The sequence below is a fragment of the Vulpes lagopus genome, chromosome 4, assembly GCF_018345385.1.
Source record: "Vulpes lagopus strain Blue_001 chromosome 4, ASM1834538v1, whole genome shotgun sequence".
Lineage (NCBI taxonomy): Eukaryota > Metazoa > Chordata > Mammalia > Carnivora > Canidae > Vulpes > Vulpes lagopus.
This window is the reverse complement of record NC_054827.1, coordinates 32217023-32239668: the sequence shown is the minus strand read 5'-3', so window position 1 is coordinate 32239668 and position 22646 is coordinate 32217023. Positions and strand designations below refer to the sequence as shown.

Genomic DNA, 22646 nt, shown 5'->3' with positions numbered 1-22646 from the left:
TGAGCAGGAAATATCAGCTGTGATAAAAGCTCACATGCACACATGCTCTACCAATGCAGTTGATTCCTAAAGGTGACCCTTAAACAATACAGGGGTTAGGAACACACCCTCCTGTACACAGTCAAAAATCCTCATGTAACTCCTGACTCCCCAAAAACTTAACTTCTAAGAGCCTACTGTTGACTGGAGGCCTTATGAATAACAAACACTTGATTAACATATTTTTTTAAAGATTTTATTTATTTATGATAGATATAGAGGCAGAGACACAGGCAGAGGGAGAGGCAGGCTCCATGCAGGGAGCCCTACCTGGGACTCCATCCCAGGTCTCCAGGATCACGCCCTGGACTGAAGGTGGTGCTAAACCACTGAGCCACCAGGGCTGTCCAAGATCCTTATGCTGGATGTGGAGACATGCTCTTACTGTGGGGCAGCCTTCACCGCAGACCACAGCCCTTCAGGTGTAAGGAATGGAGATACATGGTGTAAAAATGTGGAAGAGCATCCCAGAGAAACATGGACTTTGGGAGTAGGGGAGGACTTGTCAAGGTTGTTGGAAGGAAAGAATATACTCTTCAGCTTGTTTTCCTTTCAACAGCAGCCCCCTACTCCCATCTTGCAGATCACCCTCCAGTGCCCCCTGGATCATCCTCCTGCGCCTCCCCCCCCCTCCACCATGGAGAGCAAGAGACTTCATAGCTGCCACTTGGCTGGACCCAGCGGTAGGAAACGGCCTCAGATGCTGCTGCTCTGGGCAGCCAGCTAGCCTGTAGCAAGGACAAAAGGAACAAGGGCTCAGTGTATCTCAAGGTTAAATATCCAGATGGCCTGAGAATTTATCTCTAAGATTTTACTTTCAGTAAAATCCCCTCTTTCAGTGCACAGCTCTATGAGTTAATTACATATAGTTAGGTGCCCATGACCCTGCCCCATTGAATTTAACTTCTCCCTCCTTCACACTCCCTGGCAACCACTGATCTGTTTCCTCTCACTGTAGTGTATGTTGGCAATGAATTAAAAATTTTATTAAAATAGTGTACAGGTCAAAATGAATTAAAAATTTTCTTAAAATAGTGTACAGGTCAAAAGAGGCAAAATCAAAAAAACCTTCTGGGTTAAATTCAGCCCACCTGGGACGTCTGGGTGGCTCAGCGGTTGAGCATCTGCCTTTGGCTCAGGGAGTGATCCCGGGGTCCTGGGATCGAGTCCTGCAATCAGGCTCCCTGCATGGAGCCTGTTTCTCCCTCTGCCTATGTTTCTGCCTCTCTCTCTCTCTCTGTCTCTCATAAATAAATAAAATCTTAAAAAGAAAAATTCAGCCTACCTGCCTTCAGTTTGCTCTTCGGGTTTAGGCTATTCCAAAAGGCAGAAAGTTTGGTGTTCCCTGCCCAAATCTCTGGGCAAGGAGACCCAAAGCCTGGCTCCCCTGCGGGAGATGGAGAGTGAAGGGAGAGCAAGGGACCAAATATAATTTGAATAAGTCATTCATTGCTCCAAGTTTATTGAATGACTACTATATCCCAGGTATGATAGCTTATGAGAGGCAACTCTTGGCCCTGGTTTCCAGAGACAAACACGAGATTTTTTTTAAAGATTCATTTACCTATTTTAGAGAGTGCATGCATACAAGAGCAGGAGGGGCAGAGGGACAGGGAGAGAAAATCTCAAGCAGACTCCCCACTGAGTATGGAGCCCAACTTGGGGCTCGATCTCAAGACCCTGAGATCATGACCAGAGCCAAAATCAAGAGTTGGGCACTCTATTGACTGCAGCACCGAGGTGCCCCCCAGAAACATGAAATTTTTAAAGGTTAACTTGTGTAACCAAAAGCACAGACTAGACTGCCTGGCTTCTTCATAGCTGTCTGAGTTTGGTCAAACTACTTAGCACAATGCCTCTAATTCCTCATCTGTAAAATCGGCACAACAATAGCACCAACTCCTTGGTTGGTGGCTATAAAGAAAAAGTGAGCTAATATGCATAAAGAGCTTGGAATCATGCCTGGCCCAGAAGGAGTGTCCAGCTGTCAGCTACTATCATCTGAATCCCTGACATGTGCCAGACTCTTGGCATCGACCTCATTCCCTTGATGAACTGACACTTAACACTCTCCTTTGTACAAATAAGGATACCTTCTGAAATAATGTTGGCTAACTCGGATTAAAAATTAAGATCCTGGGACACCTGTGTGGCTCAGCGGTTGAGCATCTGCCTTTGGCTCAGGGCGTGATCCTGGAGTCCCAGGATTGAGTCCCATATCGGGTTCCCTGCATGGAGCCTACTTCTCTCTCTGCCTGTGTCTCTGCCTCTCTCTGTGTCTCTCATGAATAAATAAAATAATTTTTTTATTATAAATTAATTTTTTATTGGTGTTCAATTTGCCAACATATAGAACAACACCCAGTGCTCATCCCCTCAAGTGCCCCCCTCAGTGCCCGTCACCCAGTCACCCCCACCCCCCGCCCACCTCTCCAATAAATAAAATCTTTAAAAAAAATTAAGATACTAATGACATAAAACGTATTCTAAAGGGAGGTAATCCATAATTACCTCAAGGCCAATGAGTCAAACTTCCCTGACTTTCTGCTGCCGCCTCACAATGGTGCCTTGGGAGGGAAATACCACATTCTTTTGATCCTAAATAAGCATATACCCTATAAGCACCCCAGGACCTGCCCTTACTTCCAGGCTGACCACCATTAAGAGATGGAAGAAAATCAGTATTTATTGAGAATCTACAAGGTACCAGGCTCTATGTTTCCAATCATCCATTAAACATTGATTCAGTATCAATTAACTACCACTGTACTAAGCACTGGGGATTTGAGAATTTGCAAAGGATCCAAGTTCCAGTGGAGTTTACAGGTCTTTATCGAGCTTACAGACGTGTAAAAGAGGGGGACTTGCCTGTGTGGGGGCAGGGGGTGTATCAAAAATCCCTACCTTCTTAGTTTTGCTGGGAACCTAAAACTGCTCTAAAATAATAGTCTTGGGGCACCTGGTTGGCTCAGTGGTTGAGCGTCTGCCTTTGGCTCAGGACCTGATCCCAGGGTCCTGGGATTGAGTCCTGCAACAGGCTCCCCGCAGGGAACCTGCTTCTCCCTCTACCTGTGTCTCTCTTTGTGTCTCTCATGAATAAATAAAATATTTAAAATAAAATAAAAGTCTTTTCAGGGGTGCCTGGCCAGCCCCCTTGCTCAATGGGGAGTCTCCTCCCTCTGCCCCTCCCCCTCATTCTCTGTCTCTCTCTCTCTGTCTCTCTCTAATAAAATAAAATAAAATAAAATAAAATAAAATAAAATAAAATAAAATAAAATAAAACGAGGTGTGTGGGAGGGAGGGGCGGATCGGGCAGTAGTCTTACTGATACTGTGATACACATTTATCAAGGTGGCCCAAAGGGAAAAGTATTGAATTCTAGTTAAAGAAGCAGAGTGAAGGACTCCTGGGTGGCTCAGCGGTTCAGCGTCTGCCTTGGGCTGGGGTCGTGATCCCCGAGGCCCAGGATCGAGTCCCCCATCCCAGTCCCTGCGAGGAGCCTGCTTCTCCTTCTGCCTATGTCTCTGCCTTCTCTCCGTGTCTCTCATGAACACATAAATAAAATCTTTAAAAAGAAGAAACAAAGAAAAAGAAAAGGAAACAAAGAAGCAGAGTGAGGTGGGAGGAAGGGAAGCCTTGAGCGGAGGTGATGCTGTGACGACCTGCACGTGGACGTGGGCACTGGAGAAGGCAGCCAGGGTGTGAGCCACTGGGGGGCCCAGACGTGGGGCTAAGAGGCCTGGACTTCCTCTCGGGGGCTCCTGATGTATCGCCACCTGATCGCAGCCTTATAACCACCCCTTGGGAGGGCCATACAAGGGAAAAGGAAAGGAGAACATACCCCCATTTCACAGATCAGGAATTTCAGAAGGAAGAAGGGAGCGGCTGGCAATCACGAAGCAAGAGGCAGCGGGGGGTGGGTGGGTGGGGGCATAGGCCGGGAGCACCCCAGGTGTGACACCTGCGAGCTCTCTGCTGCCGTCCGTCCGGGCGCCCCCGCCCCGCCTGCCCAGGCCCGGGGAGCCCACCTCCTGCCCTGCCGAGGAATCTTCGGGCGCCCGCCCCGGGACCCCGCGGTCCTGCACCCGCCGCCACTCCTCCCCGCCTGCTTCGGTGCCTCCTTCCCGGGGCTGCTGGCCCCGTGCTCTCCCGGGACACCCCGCACCCCACCCTCCTCCTCCCTGCGCGGGGAGACGTTGCATCCTTCGTCCCTCCGGCTCCACGCGGTTGGCTGCCCTCGCACGCAGAGCCGGAGCCGCGGCCGCAGCGACACCGCGCGCCCAGCCCCGCCTCGGCCCCGCGGCCCGGGCCTCCCGCCCGCCCCCGCCTCTGGTCGCCTTCCCCGGCCTGCGGCCCGCCGGGTCTCCTCCGGGGCCTGCCCTCCTCGGGAAGCCGAGCCAGATGCAGATGACTCCGGGGCCCCAGCAAATGACAGACGCGCCTCCTGCACTCACTGCTCACAGGGACGGTGAGGGTTAACCGGTCACCGGTCCTGGAAACCTCGAGGAAGGAAGACGAGGGCCCGGCCTTGGGGGAGGTCACCGGCACCCCCCCCCCCCCCCCCCGCAGTCAGCGGTCGCCTCTGACATCAGCAACGGCTGTGCGCTTTGGCCCTGCGACCTCCCCAGCCCGGCTCCTCCTGGCTCCCGGCCCTTCCCGCCCCCCAGGGTGGCAGCAGCCGGGCCTTGAGCATTATCTCCGCGGCTGCCCGGGAGTAACCCGCGGCCGGTTCCGCTCCGCCGCGGCGGAGGCGCATGTGCGGGAGGGCGCACGTGTACACGCGGGAGGAGAGGCGGGGTGCTGGTCCCGGCCTCCGCGGGGCGCCCTCCGCACCTTCCCCCCAGCCCTGAACGTTGAGTCTCCACCCCCACCACCGCAACCTTCACGCGGGCTGGAGACCAGGAGGCCAAGGCCTCTCCCCTTCCCTGCGACTCTGCAAGGGCTCAAAGCCTGCAGGCATGTTTCCTAAGCCAAAGACATACCTCCACCCCCTCTCGGCCCCGCCCCTGCACCCCCCACCCCGTCACCCAGCAGAGGAGCGAGAGCCTGCTCTGTGCCCTCCCAGCCTGGGGCTGAGTGCGGCCAAGCGGGCGGGGTGCAGGTGTTGAGGAGAAGCGGGCAAGGCACCCGCTTCGGGGAGAAACAGTCCAATGGAAGAGACAAGCAAACACACAAACCATTATACAAGTCGGGCCGACGTGATGCACCCATCTGGTGGTGTGACAAGTGAGGGTGTGAGTCGGAGCAATAAGCCATTCCAGAAGGTTGGGATGGTGGAGGAAGGCTTCCTTCCCAGAGGAAGAGGGCCCACAGTGGGCCTCGAGACATGAGCTGGAGGGCCTCCAGGCAGCCACTGCTCAGACAGGAGCCCAGGACAAGAGCCTCTGGATTGCTGGACCCTCCTCCCTACTCCTCATGGGGCCTGATGGGCCGACGAGGGTGTGGGACTCACTCTTCTGCATGGACTCTGGGCACCGGGTCTGCTCTGAGCAGGTCCTGTCCCTTCCATCCTTTCTGCAGTGAGGGAGACAGCAAGAGCCAGTGGGGACCTGTTACTGCTCCCTGCTCTTTAGGCCTGCCCTCCCTCCCCTGGGGCAGCAGTGACAGGACCCAGAACGCTCTCCCAAGGAAGGAAGGCCCTGGGCCAGGGGCCACACTAGTGTGATCCTCTGGACTCCTGATAGTCTTGCCGGGTGAATCCAGCTTAAACGCAACCTCAAGTTCAATCTTAAAAGGAAAAGATTTCATCAGAGACCAGGACAATGTTTCTCAAAGAGTAGCATGCAATTCACATGGCAACCACCTGGAAATTTTTTTTTTTTTTGAAAAAAATTTTTAATACGAGTTTTAAAGCCTCAATTCTAGACCTGTTAAATCTAGAGTTTCCAAGGCTGGGGGCCAGAAATCTGCATTTTATTATTTACTTATTTATTTTTTATTTATTCATTTATTTTTAATAAAGATTTTATTTATTTATTCATGACAGACACAGAGAGAAAGGCAGAGGGAGAAGCAGGCTCCATGCAGGGTGCCTGATGTGGGACTCAATCCCTGGGTCTCGAGGATCATGCCTTGGGCTGAAGGTGGCGCTAAACCACTGAGCCACTGGGGCTGCCCTATTTATTTATTTTAAAGATTTTATTTATTTATGTGACACAGAAAGAGAACAAGCAGGGGTAGTGGCAGGCAGAGGGAGGGGGAAAAAGCGGCCCCCTAATCCCATATAGGGCTCAATCTAAGGACCCTGGGATCATAACCTGAGCCAGGGCAGATGCTTAACCCACGGAATCACCCAAGACACCTCTCAGAAATTTGCATATTAAACAGCACCCCCACATGAGATTTGAAAAGCACAGTTGGATGGTGTAGGCTTTGTTCCAAACTGCCTTGGTCTCAGCAGCTTCTCCCCCTCCATCCACTGGAGTCTGGCACCAATCTCCCAGCTCCCTTCTGTGCACCGGCCTCCCCCAGGCAACACGCACATGGCCAGAGCCACACTGTGAGGCAATCCCTCTATCCTTGACCCCTTCCTCTGCACAGCCAGTGATGGCTTTATCTCCGGATGATAAAGCACAGCCTTCAGCCGGGGAGCATTTAAGACAGGAACACGGGCTGGTCCCAGCCACAGCTGCAGGACTCAGAGGCAGACCCTGCTGGGCTCCGGCCAGGAGGGAAGAAGGCACCTGGAAAGCAGAGGCAAGAGCCCCAGTGGCCACAGCACTGCTCCCCTGCCTGTCCCCACTGCCTTAAACCATGCTTCTAGCCACGTTTAAGCTGTGTGCAGGGAGCTCCTACAGACACGTGCGCAACATGAAGGGTGAGGTCCCTGGACTGGGGTAGGGGCTGCGGGTGCTCAGGCGGAGTGGTTGTGCGGGACTGGGGAGCGGGCCCCTCAGGTGCTGATCCCATGTGCAACCTGCACCAGTCGCTTCCCTTCTGGAGCTCCCCATGTGAACAGCTGGGCTGGATGCTTAGATACCTGTGTCCCTTCTGGATCCTGTCACTGCTGCCCTCCTCTCTGGGGCCCACCTTTTCTTGAGCTCGTCCTGACTTCGCCTAGATTGGCGCGGAGGCTACCAGGAAAGTCTCAGCCTCGGTGCATGCAGTGGGCGTGAGCCTTGACTTCCAGCGGGCCGTGTGGGCAAGCCTGAGACACGCATAGGGACAGGGTGGGGAGAAAAAGACGGGAGAGGGAACCCAGAGAAGAGCAGAGGAAAGAGAGAAAGTGGGTGCAGCTGGAAGTCTTATTATTGTACCATGGGGAGGCAGAACCAGTTACCGAAGCCTGATTTTGCGGTGCTCATCAAGATTCCAGGTCATCAGAGTCAATCCCCTGCGGTCACTGAATGGTACACAAACCAATCTCGAGTGCTTTCCAGTTACACTGGATTGAACTGGCTTCCATTCAGATGGAAGCCATGCTTGGAAGACTTGTACCAGCAGTGGGCCTGTTGTCACCAGATCAATAAGACCAGCTCGCTCTGACCCAGCGGCACACAAAGCAATTACTCATGCAAAGGCCCCTGGCTGCTGACAGCTACACAGACTACAGGGGATGGGGGTCTTCAATTCTCCTTCGGCAGCAGATTTTTTCTGGTTGAACAAAGCTTCTCTTTCAAGAAGGAAACTTCCCTGGGCTCTGGTACAGGACCAGGCCTGGCCCACCCAGATGGAAGGTAGACTCTGGGCCCAGGAGGCAGCCTGGCACAGAGTAACAGCCCTGGACTGGGAGATGGCCTGGCTCTGGTTCCGGTCCCCACTAGGGATCTGTGTTCCTGAGCAAGTCACCTCCCTCTTCAAGTGTTTCCTCATCTGTGGCAAGGTGAAGCGGTGGATTGGTCGCCCTCTAGGGGTATTTTGCTATCCTAAGCAACCATTTCCTCTGCTCTCCACAGGGCTGAGGCACCAGGCTATGCTGGCCATCGGCCAGGAGCTGAACCGGAGGGCACTGGGGGGCCCAACCCCAGGTGCGTGGATTAACCAGGTTCAGCGTCGGAGCTCTCTGCTTGGTAAGCCCAGGCTTCTGGACTTGTGCCAGTGGTGCGAGCTCGAGCTCGTGCGTGCTGCTCTGGTTCCCTCCCACCACCCCTGCCTCCCCCTAACCCTAAGCTGGCCTCACTCACTTACTTTGAGAAGATGGGACTGGAGTTCCTGAAGGCCAGACCCCTGTCAGCTGCAGCTGTGTGTCTAACTTTGCCTGTGAGCCTGACCCCATGGCTTTCGTCTTGGCTCTTCAAGGGAAAGAGCAGACCCAGATTCCAAGGGATGGAAGTCGGAGGGAGGCCAGGGAAACAGGCAAACTTGGGCTCTCCTTGGCTGTGTATCTAGGTTCTCGGCTGGAAGAAACCCTCTACAGCGACCAGGAGCTGGCCTATATCCGGCAGGGAGAGGAAGCCATGCAGAAGGCCCTGGGCATCCTCAGCAATCAGGAAGGCTGGAAAAAGGAGAGCCAGCAGGTAAGGGTGGGCCTGGAGGAACCCACGTTCCTCACTGTTCCTCTCCTGTCCTCAAGGCCTCAGAATTCCTGCCTCATTTGCCAAGTGCTAGTTTTAATTTGAAAATTCTCCTTTTCCAAGAATACATCCTCAGATACTCCTTTTGCCCATCACAGACATCCTGGAGACTGGTGTTCTAGAAACACTGTCACCTGGATCCTCAGTTACCCTCCAAACACATTGTACACCCAGTTTGCCAGGGACCACACAGTGATGGTCCTGCATGCATTGGAGGCCTCACCACGCTGGTCGGAAGAGCCAGTACCAAGGCCCAGTGCTGCTGCTGTTCAGCCGTCCTCACAGCTGAGCTTGCAGGGCTGATCTGAACTCAGCCACAACAGGGCTGGACCCCGAGGCCTTCTGAGTTTCCTGGCTCCTGAGCACGGCATCCTGAATGGGAACCAGTAACAGGCACATGTTCAAGGCCACTGGCTCCATTGAGACTCTTGTGGCTGTACTTCACCCAAAAGCTTCCATGCTGCCTGTTGCCTAAAGTTTAGGTAAACCCTCCCCTTCTCCAAGTTCTGAGTTAGCAGACCACTGGTTTGGGAGTCAGGAAATCTGGGGTGTAGGTCCAGCAATGCCCTTAGGCTAAGGGTCTCTGGGCCTACATCCTTCTGCTGTAAGGCAAGGTACTGGACTGAACATGTCTTTAAGATCCCACCTGGCATGGTGTGTATTTAATTAGGTGGTGGTGGAGCAGACTTTCCCACTCCCAGGTTTGTCTCGTTCAGAACTTTGTGCTTCTGAGGTCGAGTAGGGGCCTCTACAGTTGGACTTACCCACACCCAACAGCATTTACCACCAAGAAAAAAGGGTCCAGGAGCAGGCAGGTTGCTTGTTAAAGCTCCGGCAGATGCACGAGGCTTGTGGCAGGAAAGATTAGCAACTGTTTTCATCAATAGTAATGCTAGGCTTCTTAGTGCTTAGCTTGGAGCTGTGTGTGCCACTTCCCTACCTGTTGCCTGCCTTGCCTGTGTGCTTTACGCTAGGAATAACTTTTTTTTAACCTTTATCCTGAAGTTAATTTTTTCTCCCTGATAGGCAAATGGGGACAAAGTACTCAGTAAGGTGGTCCCAGATGTGGGCAAGGTATTCCGTTTGGAGGTGGTGGTGGACCAGCCCATGGAGAGGCTTTATGAAGAGCTTGTGGAACGCATGGAAACAATGGGAGAGTGGAACCCGAATGTCAAGGAGGTCAAGGTAAGGAGAGTCTGGGTGTGAGTGGCAAAAAGCCACAGGAACTGAGTCTGCAAAGTGTGCCACAGAGGCCGCAAGCTGTGGGTAGTGCCTTAGACCCAGCACTGGCTGAGTAGTGATTCTGGCTCCCTGTGGCTTGGTAGGTCCTGCAAAAGATTGGAAAAGATACAGTCATCACCCATGAGCTGGCTGCAGAATCAGCAGGAAACCTGGTGGGGCCCCGGGACTTTGTGAGTGTGCGCTGTGCCAAGCGCCGAGGCTCCACCTGTGTGTTGGCTGGCATGGCCACACATTTCGGGGAGATGCCTGAGCAGAAAGGTGTCATCAGGTAATACTGGCCGTCCCTCAAAACCTCTCTTCCCTAACACAGGCTTGTGGGCATGCACCCACCAGGTGTGTGATGAATCCTCAGCTCCAAGAAACCAGTCCTTGGTCTCTTCCTTCAGCTTGCTTTCACACAGAAGTATTCTTTTTCCATAGTAGGGAAGGAAGACAAGTTTGGCCCTACTTACATAGCCAGTTTGTCCTGACCTTCCAAGAGAGCTTAAACACCTTAGTAATTTTCTAAAATATGAGGCAAGGTTGAGGTTTAGCTGGTATGCTCAGGTATGACCAAACATACTGTCGATTAAAATGTAATCCATACCACTTAGAACACAGCTGCTGCCTCAGTTTCCCAGGGCCCCAGCCACTACCCTGGACCCTTTCTCTGGTGTTCAGCAACTAAAAGGCACCACAGGAGGCCTCCAGGCTCCAGCTCCATTTGGCATTTGTTCTGATGGGCTGGTAACCACGCCAACTGTTAAATATCACCCTTGGCAAATAATATTTCTGAGACTTAGAAAAGACAAGGTAATAGAGAAGCATGGCTAGTATTAAATTGGCAGCATAAGAATTCTGCATGGTTCTCCTGACTTGACTTCTCTTCACTTGCCAGAGGTGAGCATGGTCCCACATGCATGGTGCTCCATCCCCTGGCTCAAAGTCCCTCAAAGACCAAACTCACTTGGCTGCTCAGCATTGACCTCAAGGTGAGGAGCACAGGATGGCTCAGTGGGTGGGTGGTGGGGAGAAAAACTGGCTTTGGCCCTCCCACATTGTCCCACAAGGAAGAGGGAAAATCCTCTTGCATTCAAAATGCAGATTGTCAGAGGGAAGAGGCTCGAGTTATGGCCTACTGTTCCATCACCTCAAAAGCTTACAATAGCTCCATTTTACCTCTATTAAATTTCAACTCTGCAGTTATCAATGTGGAAAGAAGGAAACTTAGGCCCCAAAAGATATGGTTGCTAGCTCAGAGTCACACACCTGGGAAAAGAGTAGTTCTGTGCTTCCTACACTGTCAGGACAGCAGGGTAGGGATGCAGTCCTCCTGGTCAACTCTAAGGTCGCATCTATAAACAGAGCTGAAGACCAAGCCCTAAGTAACCCATGTTTGTGATAGGGTACAGAGGTTTCCTCAGCAGAACATCACCCATAAGATGGCCAAATTCTTCTAATTTTCTACTCTAGGGATGGCTGCCAAAGACCATCATCAACCAGGTCTTATCACAGACTCAGGTGGATTTTGCCAACCACCTGCGCAAGCACCTGGAGTCCAGCCCTGCTCCTGAAGCCAGATGTTAAGGACCAGCCTGCTGCTCCCAACTGTTCCTAGCTACACTGGCTTGCATGCTTGTCAGGAAGATCCCTGCTAGAAGCCTACAAGTCTGTTTAAGATCTTCATCTGGGGACTGAGAAATGAGGTGGGAATGTATTTATAGAGTATGATACTGGGACTCAGATTGGTAAAATTTTAGGACCAAGAAAATGAGGGCAAGGCTTTTAAGAGCTTTATAGCTTCAATGATTAGCTGTGAAATGAAGGTCAAGGGCCCCAGCATATTTGTAAAGTTTCTTTCTGGCCCTTATATGTCTATTTAAGAGCATCTTTAAAATGCTACTAGCTGATACAGGGTGCAGAGGGCACTAAATACAGGGATTGGGACTTCATACTTTACGGGCTCATGAACTCCCTTCCCTGCAGGCAGTGTTTGTGGACACAGCGGGTCTTATAAAAGGTACTCTAGCAACCCTCTGCTCCTCTACCAGATAGGTAGCGAGCTGCACCAAAGACCAAGCAACTCCCCACAGCAGCAGGTGCCTTCTAGAAATGTAGTCTAAGTTTTCCTGATTGAAAATAAATAAATAAATAAAACTAATTAAACTAGTTCTCCTACTTCTGCCATGAGCACCAGTCAGAATAAAGAATTATAACTAACACAAAAACTTCAGTCTGTACCTGTTGAAAAATTCTCTTAAAAAAAAAATCATTCTAGTAAATTGCAACTTCATGCTAAAGGAGTCCTAGAAATTAAACTAGATCCCCTAGCTCATTAGAAGGAAAAACTATTGGGCACATAAGTTACTCAATTATTTAGAATGTTACCAGGATCTTTCATAAAGGTTTAATTTCCATGATAAGCACAAGCCAAAATTAATTCTTAAAAGAACTCTAGAAGTGGTAGCTGATTGATGCACTGGAAGAGGGTCATGACTGAGGATTTTTACTTACCTAAATAAAAGATAGGACAAATATGAGAATGAATGATAATGTTGAACAGAAACAAATTTAATTGTTTTTCCTTGAGTGAACACTGAAACCCAAAAAGGGGAGTCTTTAATTCAGAGCTGCTTACATCAGCTTCTAGCCTGGCTCAGGGTGGCCACTTTCTCTGCCTTTAACAGGTCAGTGTTTTACAATTTCAAGAGATGGTTGAAAGAGGTGATATAGTGATAGCAAAGCACCCAAGATTCAGAGAATTTATGCTTTAAAAATATAAACTGGGGCGGGATTACTTTGTTAATGTGTATAAGCACGATGAAAACCCAGCCATCACCACTTGGAGCTTTTCCATTCTGGTTTTAATGGCATTGATGATTTAAAGCATTTGGAAACAGAGCTCCAGCTTATTTATTAAACAGCTCAGCAAGAGTGGGAATGCTGGTATTTATTGAGCTACTGAAACTTTACATCTGAGAAAAGTATTTATTATTTATTCTGACTGTTTCTTAGAGTGATCTCTTTTTAGCATAGATCAAATTATTGTTATCTACCTGGGGGCACTTCAGAGTGAGAGGGGATAGTTGTAGAAGTATTTCTAGAATTAGAAATATCTAAATACAGAATTATCATCCATTCCCAGCTCAGAGAAAATGATTACTTGTTTAAAGTTGTGTGAAGCTACACTCTGGTTTTAAAAAAGAACATGCTGAAAGCAAAGAAATGGGACTTCACCACACATCATAGTTGTGATCTTGATTTTAAATTGCCTTCTTCAAACCATGCAACTGTGTCTTTGAGGGGACTGGGAGTTATTTTTCCACTTGTTTAATTTTATGTTGGAATAAAGTAAGTTGCTAGTGACAACCTGCTTGCCGAGACCATTTTATGGAAGTTTATGTGAAGAGGGGGTATTCTGTGAGCCCTTCAAATGAACTTTCTCAAAACACACAAGCACTTTGAATATGAATTATAAACAGGTAAAATCATTACTTCTGTAACTTGATTTATGAAAATATAATGTACAAAATTTTATCATTTAAATGGAGAGTGGGTGTACAAATAACATGTGGTAAATTATATTACAAAGAATTTACCTCCAGGGGCGCCTGGCTGGCTCAGTCCGTTAAACATCTGCCTTCTGTTCAGGTCATGATCCCGGGGTCCTGGGATCGAGTCCTGCTTTGGGCTCCTTGCTCAGTGAGGAGTCTACTTCTTCTTCTCCCTCTGTGCCTCCCCTCCACTCGTGCTTGTTCTATCTTGATCTCTCAAATAAATAAATAAAATCTTTAAAAAAAATTACTTCCAGCTTCCTCTAAAGGATACTACCCTCCCTTATTCTCTTTTAAGAGTTCTTCAAACTCTGGTCATCCAGCTTTATAACTAAGTCTGCCCTTTAAGACCAGCCATGAATGAATAGGTGTCTTTAGCCTACGATCATACTAACTCTGTTAGGTCTTCTGTGAGGAGATGTGGAATGGCCAAACAGCCAGGCTGGTTTGTTAGGAGACAAATATATTAGTCAAAGCTACTGTGTTAAGGATACCAATAGTCACTAGAGATTTGGGAGATTTCTTCAACATGCAGGAAATATGGCAACACATTCCCCACCTTGCGGTGAACCCCTCTATTTACCTAGAATGGAAGGCTAGAGGCAGGGAAGTCTCTGGAGTAATCCTGGGAGGCTGACGTATTAAAAACGGAGACAGGGAAGCCATAAAAAGATCTCAAGGGAGGGCTCATTCGTTTTTTGTTTTTTCTTTAAGATTTTATTTATTTACTCATGAGAGACAGAGAGAGAAGCAAAGACATAGGCAGAGGGAGAAGCAGGCTCCATGCTGGGAGCCTGATAGCCGGACTCAATCCCAGGTCTCCAGGATCATGCTGAAGGTGGGCTGAAGGTGGCGCTAAACCGCTGAGCCACTGGGGCTGGGCTGCCTGGCAGGGGGGTGGCGAGGGGGCCCTCAATCTTACATTTCAGCTTTTAGTATTCTGAACACTGCCCTTTTATTATCACCTATTCTGAAAACAATCTCTACATATTAACATACATGTTCAACGGGAAGAGTTGGAGGGAGACCATTAACCCTTATTATTTTTTTAAAGATTTATTTATTATTTGAGAGAGAGAGTGGGCACACTCAAGCGGTGGGGGACAGAGGGATGGCAGAGGGAGGAAAGGAGAGGATCCCCAAGCAGACTCCCTGCTGAGCCCGGAGCCTGATGGAGGGCTCTATTCCAGGACCCTGAGATCATGAGCTAAAATCAAGGGTCAGCCGCTTAACTGACTGAGCCACCCAGGTGACCCCATTAAACTTTTTAAGCTCTTGTTCACCTCAGGAGTCTGATTTCACAGGATAAAGAGAGTGGGTGACTTGGGTGGAAAGAATGGAAGCAAGAGGGTTTGGGATAGAGTCAGCAATGAGCCTGTCTCCCCCAATTCTAGCTACCTTTCCTCAAACTGCCCATATTCCCTACCACTGTCACAAGAGGAACCCAATGTGAAAGGGAAGCAAAGTGCCACACACACTTGAAGACAAGTTTTATTTGGGAAGAGTTTCTAATTGTTAAAGCTGCAAGCAAGTTCTTTTTACAATTATAGTTCTAGAGACCTAGTAGTTTCAGAGACCCCAGTGTTCAAAAATATTTCAAAATGAATAAAAACCCACACCAAAAGGAAAGACCTTTTAGATCTGGAATGTACAGTCACTGAAATCAGCTGTTCTCAGAAACAAACCATTTCCTTGGAAATCAGATGGGATGAAGTCAATGCCACTAAAGGAAATGCCTTTTTAAATAAGTTAGCTACTTGAACAAGATTATTCACTCCTTAGAAAATACAGTAAGATAACAAGTCCCAGGTGGTGGGATACATGGTACAGCACCAGTTTCACAGGGAGTGTATGGGATCCTAGGGTCAGCAGTTGTTGGCATATGGCACACAACATAGAAGCAGTCACCGGAAGTGGAGAGAGTGCTGAAGGGCAGGCAGTCTTTCCCAGTCTCACCCACACTTTTAACTTGCTAACAGCAGAGGCTGTGTTCCATAGTATCTTTGGGAGAATGTTTGCAACAGTTAAAAAACAAAAACAGGCCCCCTCCCCAATTTATTCCCCAGAAAGTCCACGTCTGCAAAGAGGGATCTGGTCAGGGTTCCCATGGTGGACTCCGTCTCCCATCCACCTCTGTTTCCACATGATACAAGACATCAGCCAGAGTATGTTCTACCACAGCGCCCCAGCCCATGTCACTCATCTGTGGGGGGAACAAGAAACAGAAATGAGGCGATGAGAATAGCTACAACAAGAAGAAACAGAGATAGGAGGATGTATCGTGAATGTTACTCACGGGGCGGTAAGTGAGATCCTTTGGAGGATACTTGAAACATGGTCCAAAGTTAATGGAAACCTGGGGGAGTTCAAGTCGAGCAGACATGAAAGCACAGAAGAAAACAGTGAACAAGTTGAACGTGACATGGGAACTTTTTAAATGTAGCTATGACATTCGGGGCACAAGCGGAACGAATGACATAGATTCACACTGCTAAAAGTGGTCAACATCCTGATGTTCGTCAAAAATTAGGTAAATAGACTTGATGATTTCTGTTTACAACCTAAAGATTTCTTTATTCTACTTAAATGGTGGTTACTGACAGACTAAAAATACATGGAAACTTCCAGACATTACCCTTTTAAACCATTTAAAACAACAACAACAAAAACCTAACAGGATCTGATGAGAGTCCCTTTCATACTGGATCATATTAAAAAAAAAAAAAAAAAAACCACAACACAGTATAAGCAACAGTTACTAACCAATGGTAGTGGATTATCATGACTTACAACACCAAGTTGACTTCTGTACCTATGTACCTCCTATGTTTTACATGGAACAATAATATTTACCACATAGTACATTCAAAGGAAAAGTATGGGACACACTAACCGCACAATCTTTTATCTATCCAAGCAAATACTTCCTAAAACACCCAACTATTTTTGGAACAAAGAGTAACAGTAGGAACACATTCTCCTTTCACTCTTAGGCTATTCAGACTTCTTTCTAGAACTCACATCAATAGCTCTTCCAACACAACCATTCATCTATTTCCCTCAAGTCCTGTTCACAGGATGAACAGATGATACATACCGTGCAACTCTTATACAGTGAGATGGCTGGAAAATAAACCCCCTCAAAAATATCTTTGTAGGCCACACCTTGATTGACACCGTTTTTATAAAATATTATCTGAAACAAAAACCATGGTTTTACTTCAGAATTTAACCACAGAACAAACTGAAAAATAACTCACTTGGAGAATCCTTTAGAAGTGCTGTCACCATGCTGGTAGTAAGGTCTTCCAAGACCAGCATATAGCTTGTGCACCAACAACATCTTTATACAGGACTTTAGATTTTTCAGAGCATATTCACATGCACTATTCTAGTCAGTCCTCAGGTTTCTTTGCTTTCTGAATTCTTATGTTACTTATATCAATCTGTTTTCCTATTATTCATCACATATTTCTGGAGAGTAATTTGGTCTTCCAGGGGATCCCCGGGTGGCTCAGTGGTTTAGCGCCCTGCCTTCGGCCCAGGGTGTGATCCTTGAGTCCTGGGATCGAGTCCCACACCAGGCTCCCTGCATGGAGCCTGCTTCTCCCTCTGCCTGTGTCTCTGCCTCTCTTTCTCTGTGTCTCTCATGAATAAATAAATACAATCTTAAAAAAAATAATAATAATTTGGTCTTCCACCAATTCCCTGGAACCATACCCATTTAAGCTTATTTGTCCCCTTCTCTTACATCAGATTCTCACTTCTGTATTTCTCCTTTGAAAATCTCTTCAGATCTTCTAAATCTCTAAATCCTCATTTTCTTTTTGTCCTTTCCCTTTTTTAAATTATTCCGAATATTTTCTCTCATCCACTACCTACGGACTTCAGAAAAGGCTCTTCTTTCTGAAGCAACCTTCTCTGCCTGTTCCTCCCAGCATGAGTGATCTTCTCCCAGGCTGGATTATCTTTAGATCTATTAGTTGTTTTCCTTTATTATTTTCCCCCTAAAAACAACTGGAACCCTACTTTATTTTCTCCTACATTTGCTTCTATTACTGTCCCAGGCAGCTTCACAACATTTTTATGGAAAAATGTTTCCAGCTTAAAATTTTCTTCCACCCCTTCTCCTAATTTCAGCTCTTGCAGCTGGGTCCAGTCGTGCCAGCCTTTATTTATGCTAGGACTTTGGGCAGATGTGTTTCCATCAACCTTGGAACAGGAAGTAGGGAAAGTTCTAGAGGACACTGTATGAACCATGACAGCTCCTGCTGCCTCTCCTATTCCAGTGTTCCTTCCTCTGAACCTGACCCTTCCTCTGAGAAGAAGAAATATCTGACTTGCTTCCTCAATCTCTTGCAGATTTCCCCAGTAGGCTGCTGTTTTTACCTTTTTCTCTACAGACTGGCCCTAAAAGAGCCCTGATGATCCCTTTTATAGCAACAGCATGGTACCACAGGAAGAGCACAAACACAGTAGGCAGGAGTGGGAGCTTGCTCTGATGCCCCTTCAGGCTTCATTTTCCTCACTTTTATAATTAGGAGATTGGTCCCAATCTTCAAAGTCTTCTAGTTCTGACATTTTTATGACCATGACTCACCTCACTATGGGGAGTCTGCTTTAGGCTCTTCTCTGCTTTATCCACAAAGTCTTTTTCCTCAAAATACAAATAACTCTTGAACTTTATCAAAGCCTTGAAAATCAAGAAAGAAAGGAAAAAAGGAACATTGAAGCATGAGCTACATCATCATGAAATTAAAAAAAAAGAAAAAGCCAGATTCACACAAATAGCATGGATCCCTTGGGCTTTGCAACAAAAATTAAAAATCTATGTGGGGTTTAGCTTTGCTAGATTTTAAACAACTACACGCATTTTAAAAACTACTGGATGGCACATACTTGTTAAACATTTTCAAAAAAGACCTTTACTAAGATTTGTGAAAAAACACATACATACACATATATACTTTTACCGTAACTAAAATACCCATTAAACTAAAATTAATTCATAGTTCTTTTTTCCCTCGATAATCTCAGTGAAATAAAAAGTTTACTGAGCCTACAATCTCCTATTCTATAAAAACATTTTTGAGAGCCACTTCCTTTAATCCTAGTTCTGATTCTCCTATAGGTTTCCAGTTCACCCCTTCCTTGCTGGTTCCCAAGAGCCTAATTAATTACTTATTCCCAGGAAAATGTATGACATTATTATTTTTTTTTATTTTGAATTCCTTAGCACATAAACACAGTAAAAAAAAAAAAAAAAAAAGAGATTTACAAGAACATAAAATGAAGAGTCTCAGGATCCCTGGGTGGCGCAGCGGTTTGGCGCCTGCCTTTGGCCCAGGGCGCAATCCTGGAGACCCGGGATCGAATCCCACCTCGGGCTCCCGGTGCATGGAGCCTGCTTCTCCCTCTGCCTATGTCTCTGCCTCTCTCTCTCTCTGTGACTATCATAAATAAATTAAAAAAAAAAAAAGACTCTCTCTCTCTCACACTGTCACTCAACACACAAGTTTCCCTTTCCCAAAAGCAACCTCTTTTCCAGTGTTCTTGTATCTTTCTAGAAAGTCTAGGCATATATTAGTATCTTCAAAATTAAAATACTACACACACACAAACCCACACCAGACAAAAATAAGGAAGCAAAAAGGACTGATACTACATAATTTGAAGACTTACTCTAAAACTACAATAATCAAGACAGTGTGGTACTGGCATAAAGGTCAACAAATAGATCAATGGGATAGAGAGCTCAAGAACAAATTCTACTTTCCACTTGTAAAATCATCTGATTTTCACAAAGGGCAACAAAGAAATAAGCATAAAAGTTTTCAAAAAATGGGGTTAAGATAATTGGATATCCATGCATATGGAAGAAAAAATTAACCTTGATCCCTACACTTCATACCATACACAAAGAGTAATTCAAGGTGGATCAGAGACCTAAATGTAAAAGCTAAAACCATGTTTTCGAAGGAAAACATGGAAGAATACCTTCATGAGTGGAAAGTAGGCAAAGAATTATTAACTCACAGAAAGCAATGTAAGTGTAAAAGAAAAATTTGATAGATTTCTTAAATTAAAAACTTCCAGTTCATCAGAAGACACCATTAAGACATAAACAAGTCACAGACTAGGAGCCACCAAAATGGCTAAAATTAGGTTGATAGACAACAAATGCTGAGAACGATATGAAGCAACTACAATTACCACACATTGTAGCTGGGAGTGGAAAGAATCTGGTAACTGCTTCTAAAACTAAATATATAACTACCTTATGGCCCAGTAATTGCATTTCTAGCTGCTGACTCAAAAGAAACAAAAACATGTTTACAAAAACATTTGTATAAGAAAGTTCTAGTCACTTTTATTCCTAACACCCGCAAACCTGAAATAGCCCAAGTGTCTATCCACAGGAAAATGGAGTTATCTTATCTAGTAATTCCATTACTGGGTATTTACCCAAAGAACAAAAAACACTAATTCAAAAAGATATATGCATCTCTATTTTTATTGAGCATTATTTACAACAGCCAAATTATGGGAGCAACCCAAGTACTTACCTATAGATGAATGGATAAAGATGTGGTGTATACAAAACGGGATATTACTCAGCCATAAAAAAAAGAACAAAATCTTGCTACTATTTGTAACACCATAGATGGAGCTAGACAGTATAATGCTAAGTGAAATAAGTCAGTCAGAGAAAAACAAATATCATATGATTTCATTCATATGTGGAATTTAAGAAATACAACAAACAAAAAAACCCAGACTCAACAAGACAGAACAAACTGGTGGTTACTAGAGGGAGGTAGGTGGGGGGGATGCGTGAAATAAGTGAAGGGGATTAAAAGTACACTTATCATGATAAGCACTAATACACAGAATTGTTGAATCACTACATCGTGCACTTGAAACAAATACTGTATGTTATTTATATTGGAATCTTAAAATTTTTTAAAAATAGGAAAATGGATAGTTGTATATCAGTTATATCTCAATAAAGCTGGAAAAAATAGGAAAATGGATAAATCCACTGCGTGTATTCATACAATGCAACACTACTCCACAACGGAAGGAAACAAGCTACAGATACATGCAAAAACATAAATGAATCTCAAAAGCATTATGTCAAACAATAAAAGCCAGATACAAAGCCTACATAGTACATGGCTCAATTCACTTAAGTTTAAGAACAATTAAAACTTATAGGATTATGATAGGGGAAAAAAATTTCTAGATGGTGGTTGGCTCTCTAAGGGATGGCAGTTAGGACTGACTGGGAAAGAGCATGAGGGAACTTCTTGGGGTGATAAGATTCTAATGTCTTCTTAGAGATTTGGGCCAAACTCAAAACTCAGTGAATTTATACTTAAAATCTGTACATTTCATTTTAGGTAAGTTTTATATTAAAAGAAAAAGCTAAATCAAGGTTGCACTCTAGCTATTGACATGTATCCTGAAGTACGTGGGCAGGAGTGAGGTATATTGATGGCTATACCTCTCTGAAGTATATTAAAACAAGATGCACGGACAGATGGGTGGGTGGGTAGAGGAATGAGCAAATAATAGGTTCATGGTAGAATCTAGGTGATGGGTGGGTGGGTAGAGGAATGAGCAAATAATAGGTTCATGGTAGAATCTAGGTGATGGGTATTCGGACACTTTAAAATTCTTTCAACTTTGTTGTATCTAAAAATTTTCATAGCGAAATGTCAGAAAAACATGTGAATGGTAGGTCAGCATTACAAGAGAACACCCAGGCTGCAATTGCAGGCATTTGTTAGCTGCCACAGATCTTCAAACCCTGAGAAATCTCTCAGGAGGACAAACTCACCTTATCTTTGTAAGTATCAGGCAGTGACTTGGCTGTCTCTGTGTCTTCAGGAAGATTGATATAGAATCCCAGCACGTCTCCCTGTCCATAGCCAGAAGAGTAGTGTTTGCCAATCGATTGGTGGAACTTGGTTCCTTTTTTGCTTCGCCATGAATAGCTAAATTTATCATAACCTAAGGGAGCTTGAAGGTTACCTGTTCCGATAAAGAAATTTACAGGAAGTCAAAAGACTGCAAATCAAATCTGGTTTGCTGACAAAAAATTCTTCTTTCATTATATTTTTTACAAAATTGCAAACCACCCAATCCTTCAGGAAATGAATTTTCTGCCCAATGAACTGAAAAGTCATGAAGCTCAGCCAGATGGTCTATACCTCTCCACCAGCTGCGATGGCCGCACAACAGCTTCCACTCACCTAACGGCTGGGACCAACCCAGTCTGGCAGCAGTGTCTGGCGGCATCTCATCCACTGTGATTTCAAAGTACCAGGAGCCTTTCCGTACCCCATGAGAAGCCCGGACCATGGAATAGCCCTTCTCTCCAACTACAGTGAGCCGGTCATCGGAGATCTTTAGCTGGGGAGCTGCAGTGTGAAGATGAAAACAATGGCCCGCAACTTACTGGAGGCACTTGGAGACAACTGCCCCCCAAGCCAGAGTCTCCAGGAAAATGGAGTAAGAAATCAGACTATTAGGTCAGGAATCTGCAGTATTAGTTCAGGAGTTTCAAAATCTCAACAGAAGACATGGCTGAAGGTGAGAGGAAAAAAAAGGAATAAAGTGGTCAGGTAATCTAGTTTCTACTAAAAGTGATATTAAATTAACAGGTTAAAATTAATGATACTAGTCCCTAAAATGTAACAAACCAATTATAATGTGCTTGGGTCTTGATTTGTATAAACCATCCCTTTTTTTTTTAAAGTAAGTTTTATACTGAATGTGGGGTTTGAACTCACAACCCTGGAATCAAGTTGCATGCTCTACCTACTGAGCCAGCCAGGTGCCCCTGTATAAACCATCCTTTAATAGACCCAATATTTTATTTTGAAATAATTTTAGACTTTCAAAAATAGTACACATTCCCCATATGTCCTTCACCTGGCTTCCCCAAATGTTAACACCATCTGTGGCCACAACACAATTATCAAAACCAGAAAATTAGTATTAATAATACAATGGTATTAACTAATCTATAGATCATCTTCAAATCAAGCCAATTGGCCAAATAATATCCTTCTTCTGTTCCAGGATCTAATCCAACATCCCACATTTCACTTAGTTGTCATGTGTCCTTAGTTTCTTCCAATCTGAGACAGTTTACGTCTTTCATGACCATGACACTTTGAAGAGTACTGGTCACTTTCATTCATAGAATGTCCCTCAATTAGGTTTTTCTGATGTTTTCTCCAATTTAAGTACAGGTAATGCTTTTTGTGACTGGAACATCACTGAAGTAAATAATGCTGTGCTGCTCAGT

The 22646-nt window shown here is 45.9% G+C and overlaps 2 protein-coding genes and 1 long non-coding RNA gene across 5 annotated transcripts in view; 1 reads left to right on the top strand and 2 right to left on the bottom strand.

Annotated features, from left to right (window-relative positions):
* Positions 1-268: 268 nt before the first annotated feature.
* On the bottom strand, positions 269-4581 carry LOC121489746. Of its 3 annotated transcripts, none has more exons than XR_005987412.1 (3): positions 4494-4581; positions 2551-2606; positions 269-767 (listed from the first exon to the last, which is right to left on the bottom strand). It is a non-coding gene; the product is annotated as an uncharacterized LOC121489746 (long non-coding RNA). The 3 variants fall into 3 exon arrangements; XR_005987411.1 differs by lacking the exon at positions 2551-2606 and adding an exon at positions 1325-1426; XR_005987410.1 differs by lacking the exons at positions 2551-2606; positions 4494-4581 and adding exons at positions 1325-1426; positions 3881-4327.
* Positions 4582-6792: 2211 nt separating this feature from the next.
* On the top strand, positions 6793-11858 carry STAR (steroidogenic acute regulatory protein). The gene is made up of 7 exons (XM_041753055.1): positions 6793-6856; positions 7935-8048; positions 8368-8495; positions 9579-9737; positions 9878-10062; positions 10672-10765; positions 11247-11858. Exons 1-7 carry the CDS (start codon positions 6793-6795, stop codon positions 11358-11360), a joined length of 858 nt encoding a protein of 285 aa, XP_041608989.1. The 3' UTR covers positions 11361-11858.
* Positions 11859-14805: 2947 nt separating this feature from the next.
* The window catches only part of ASH2L (ASH2 like, histone lysine methyltransferase complex subunit), a 32239-nt gene continuing 24398 nt past the window's right edge, over positions 14806-22646 (bottom strand). The window contains exons 11-16 of the mRNA XM_041751979.1: positions 21586-21753; positions 21171-21364; positions 17928-18020; positions 16425-16523; positions 15624-15683; positions 14806-15530 (exon numbers count right to left, since the gene is read on the bottom strand). Coding sequence (XP_041607913.1) covers positions 15423-15530; positions 15624-15683; positions 16425-16523; positions 17928-18020; positions 21171-21364; positions 21586-21753 — 722 coding nt within the window. The 3' untranslated portion in view covers positions 14806-15422. The remainder of the gene's footprint in view (positions 15531-15623; positions 15684-16424; positions 16524-17927; positions 18021-21170; positions 21365-21585; positions 21754-22646) is intronic.

Coding starts and splice junctions, on each gene's coding strand:
- STAR (XM_041753055.1), top strand. CDS start 6,793: ATGCTTCTAGCCACGTTTAAGCTGTGTGCAGGGAGCTCCTACAGACAC. Junction 8,496..9,578: donor GGAAAAAGGAGAGCCAGCAG/GTAAGGGTGGGC, acceptor TCTCCCTGATAG/GCAAATGGGGACAAAGTACT. Junction 10,063..10,671: donor GAGCAGAAAGGTGTCATCAG/GTAATACTGGCC, acceptor TTCACTTGCCAG/AGGTGAGCATGGTCCCACAT.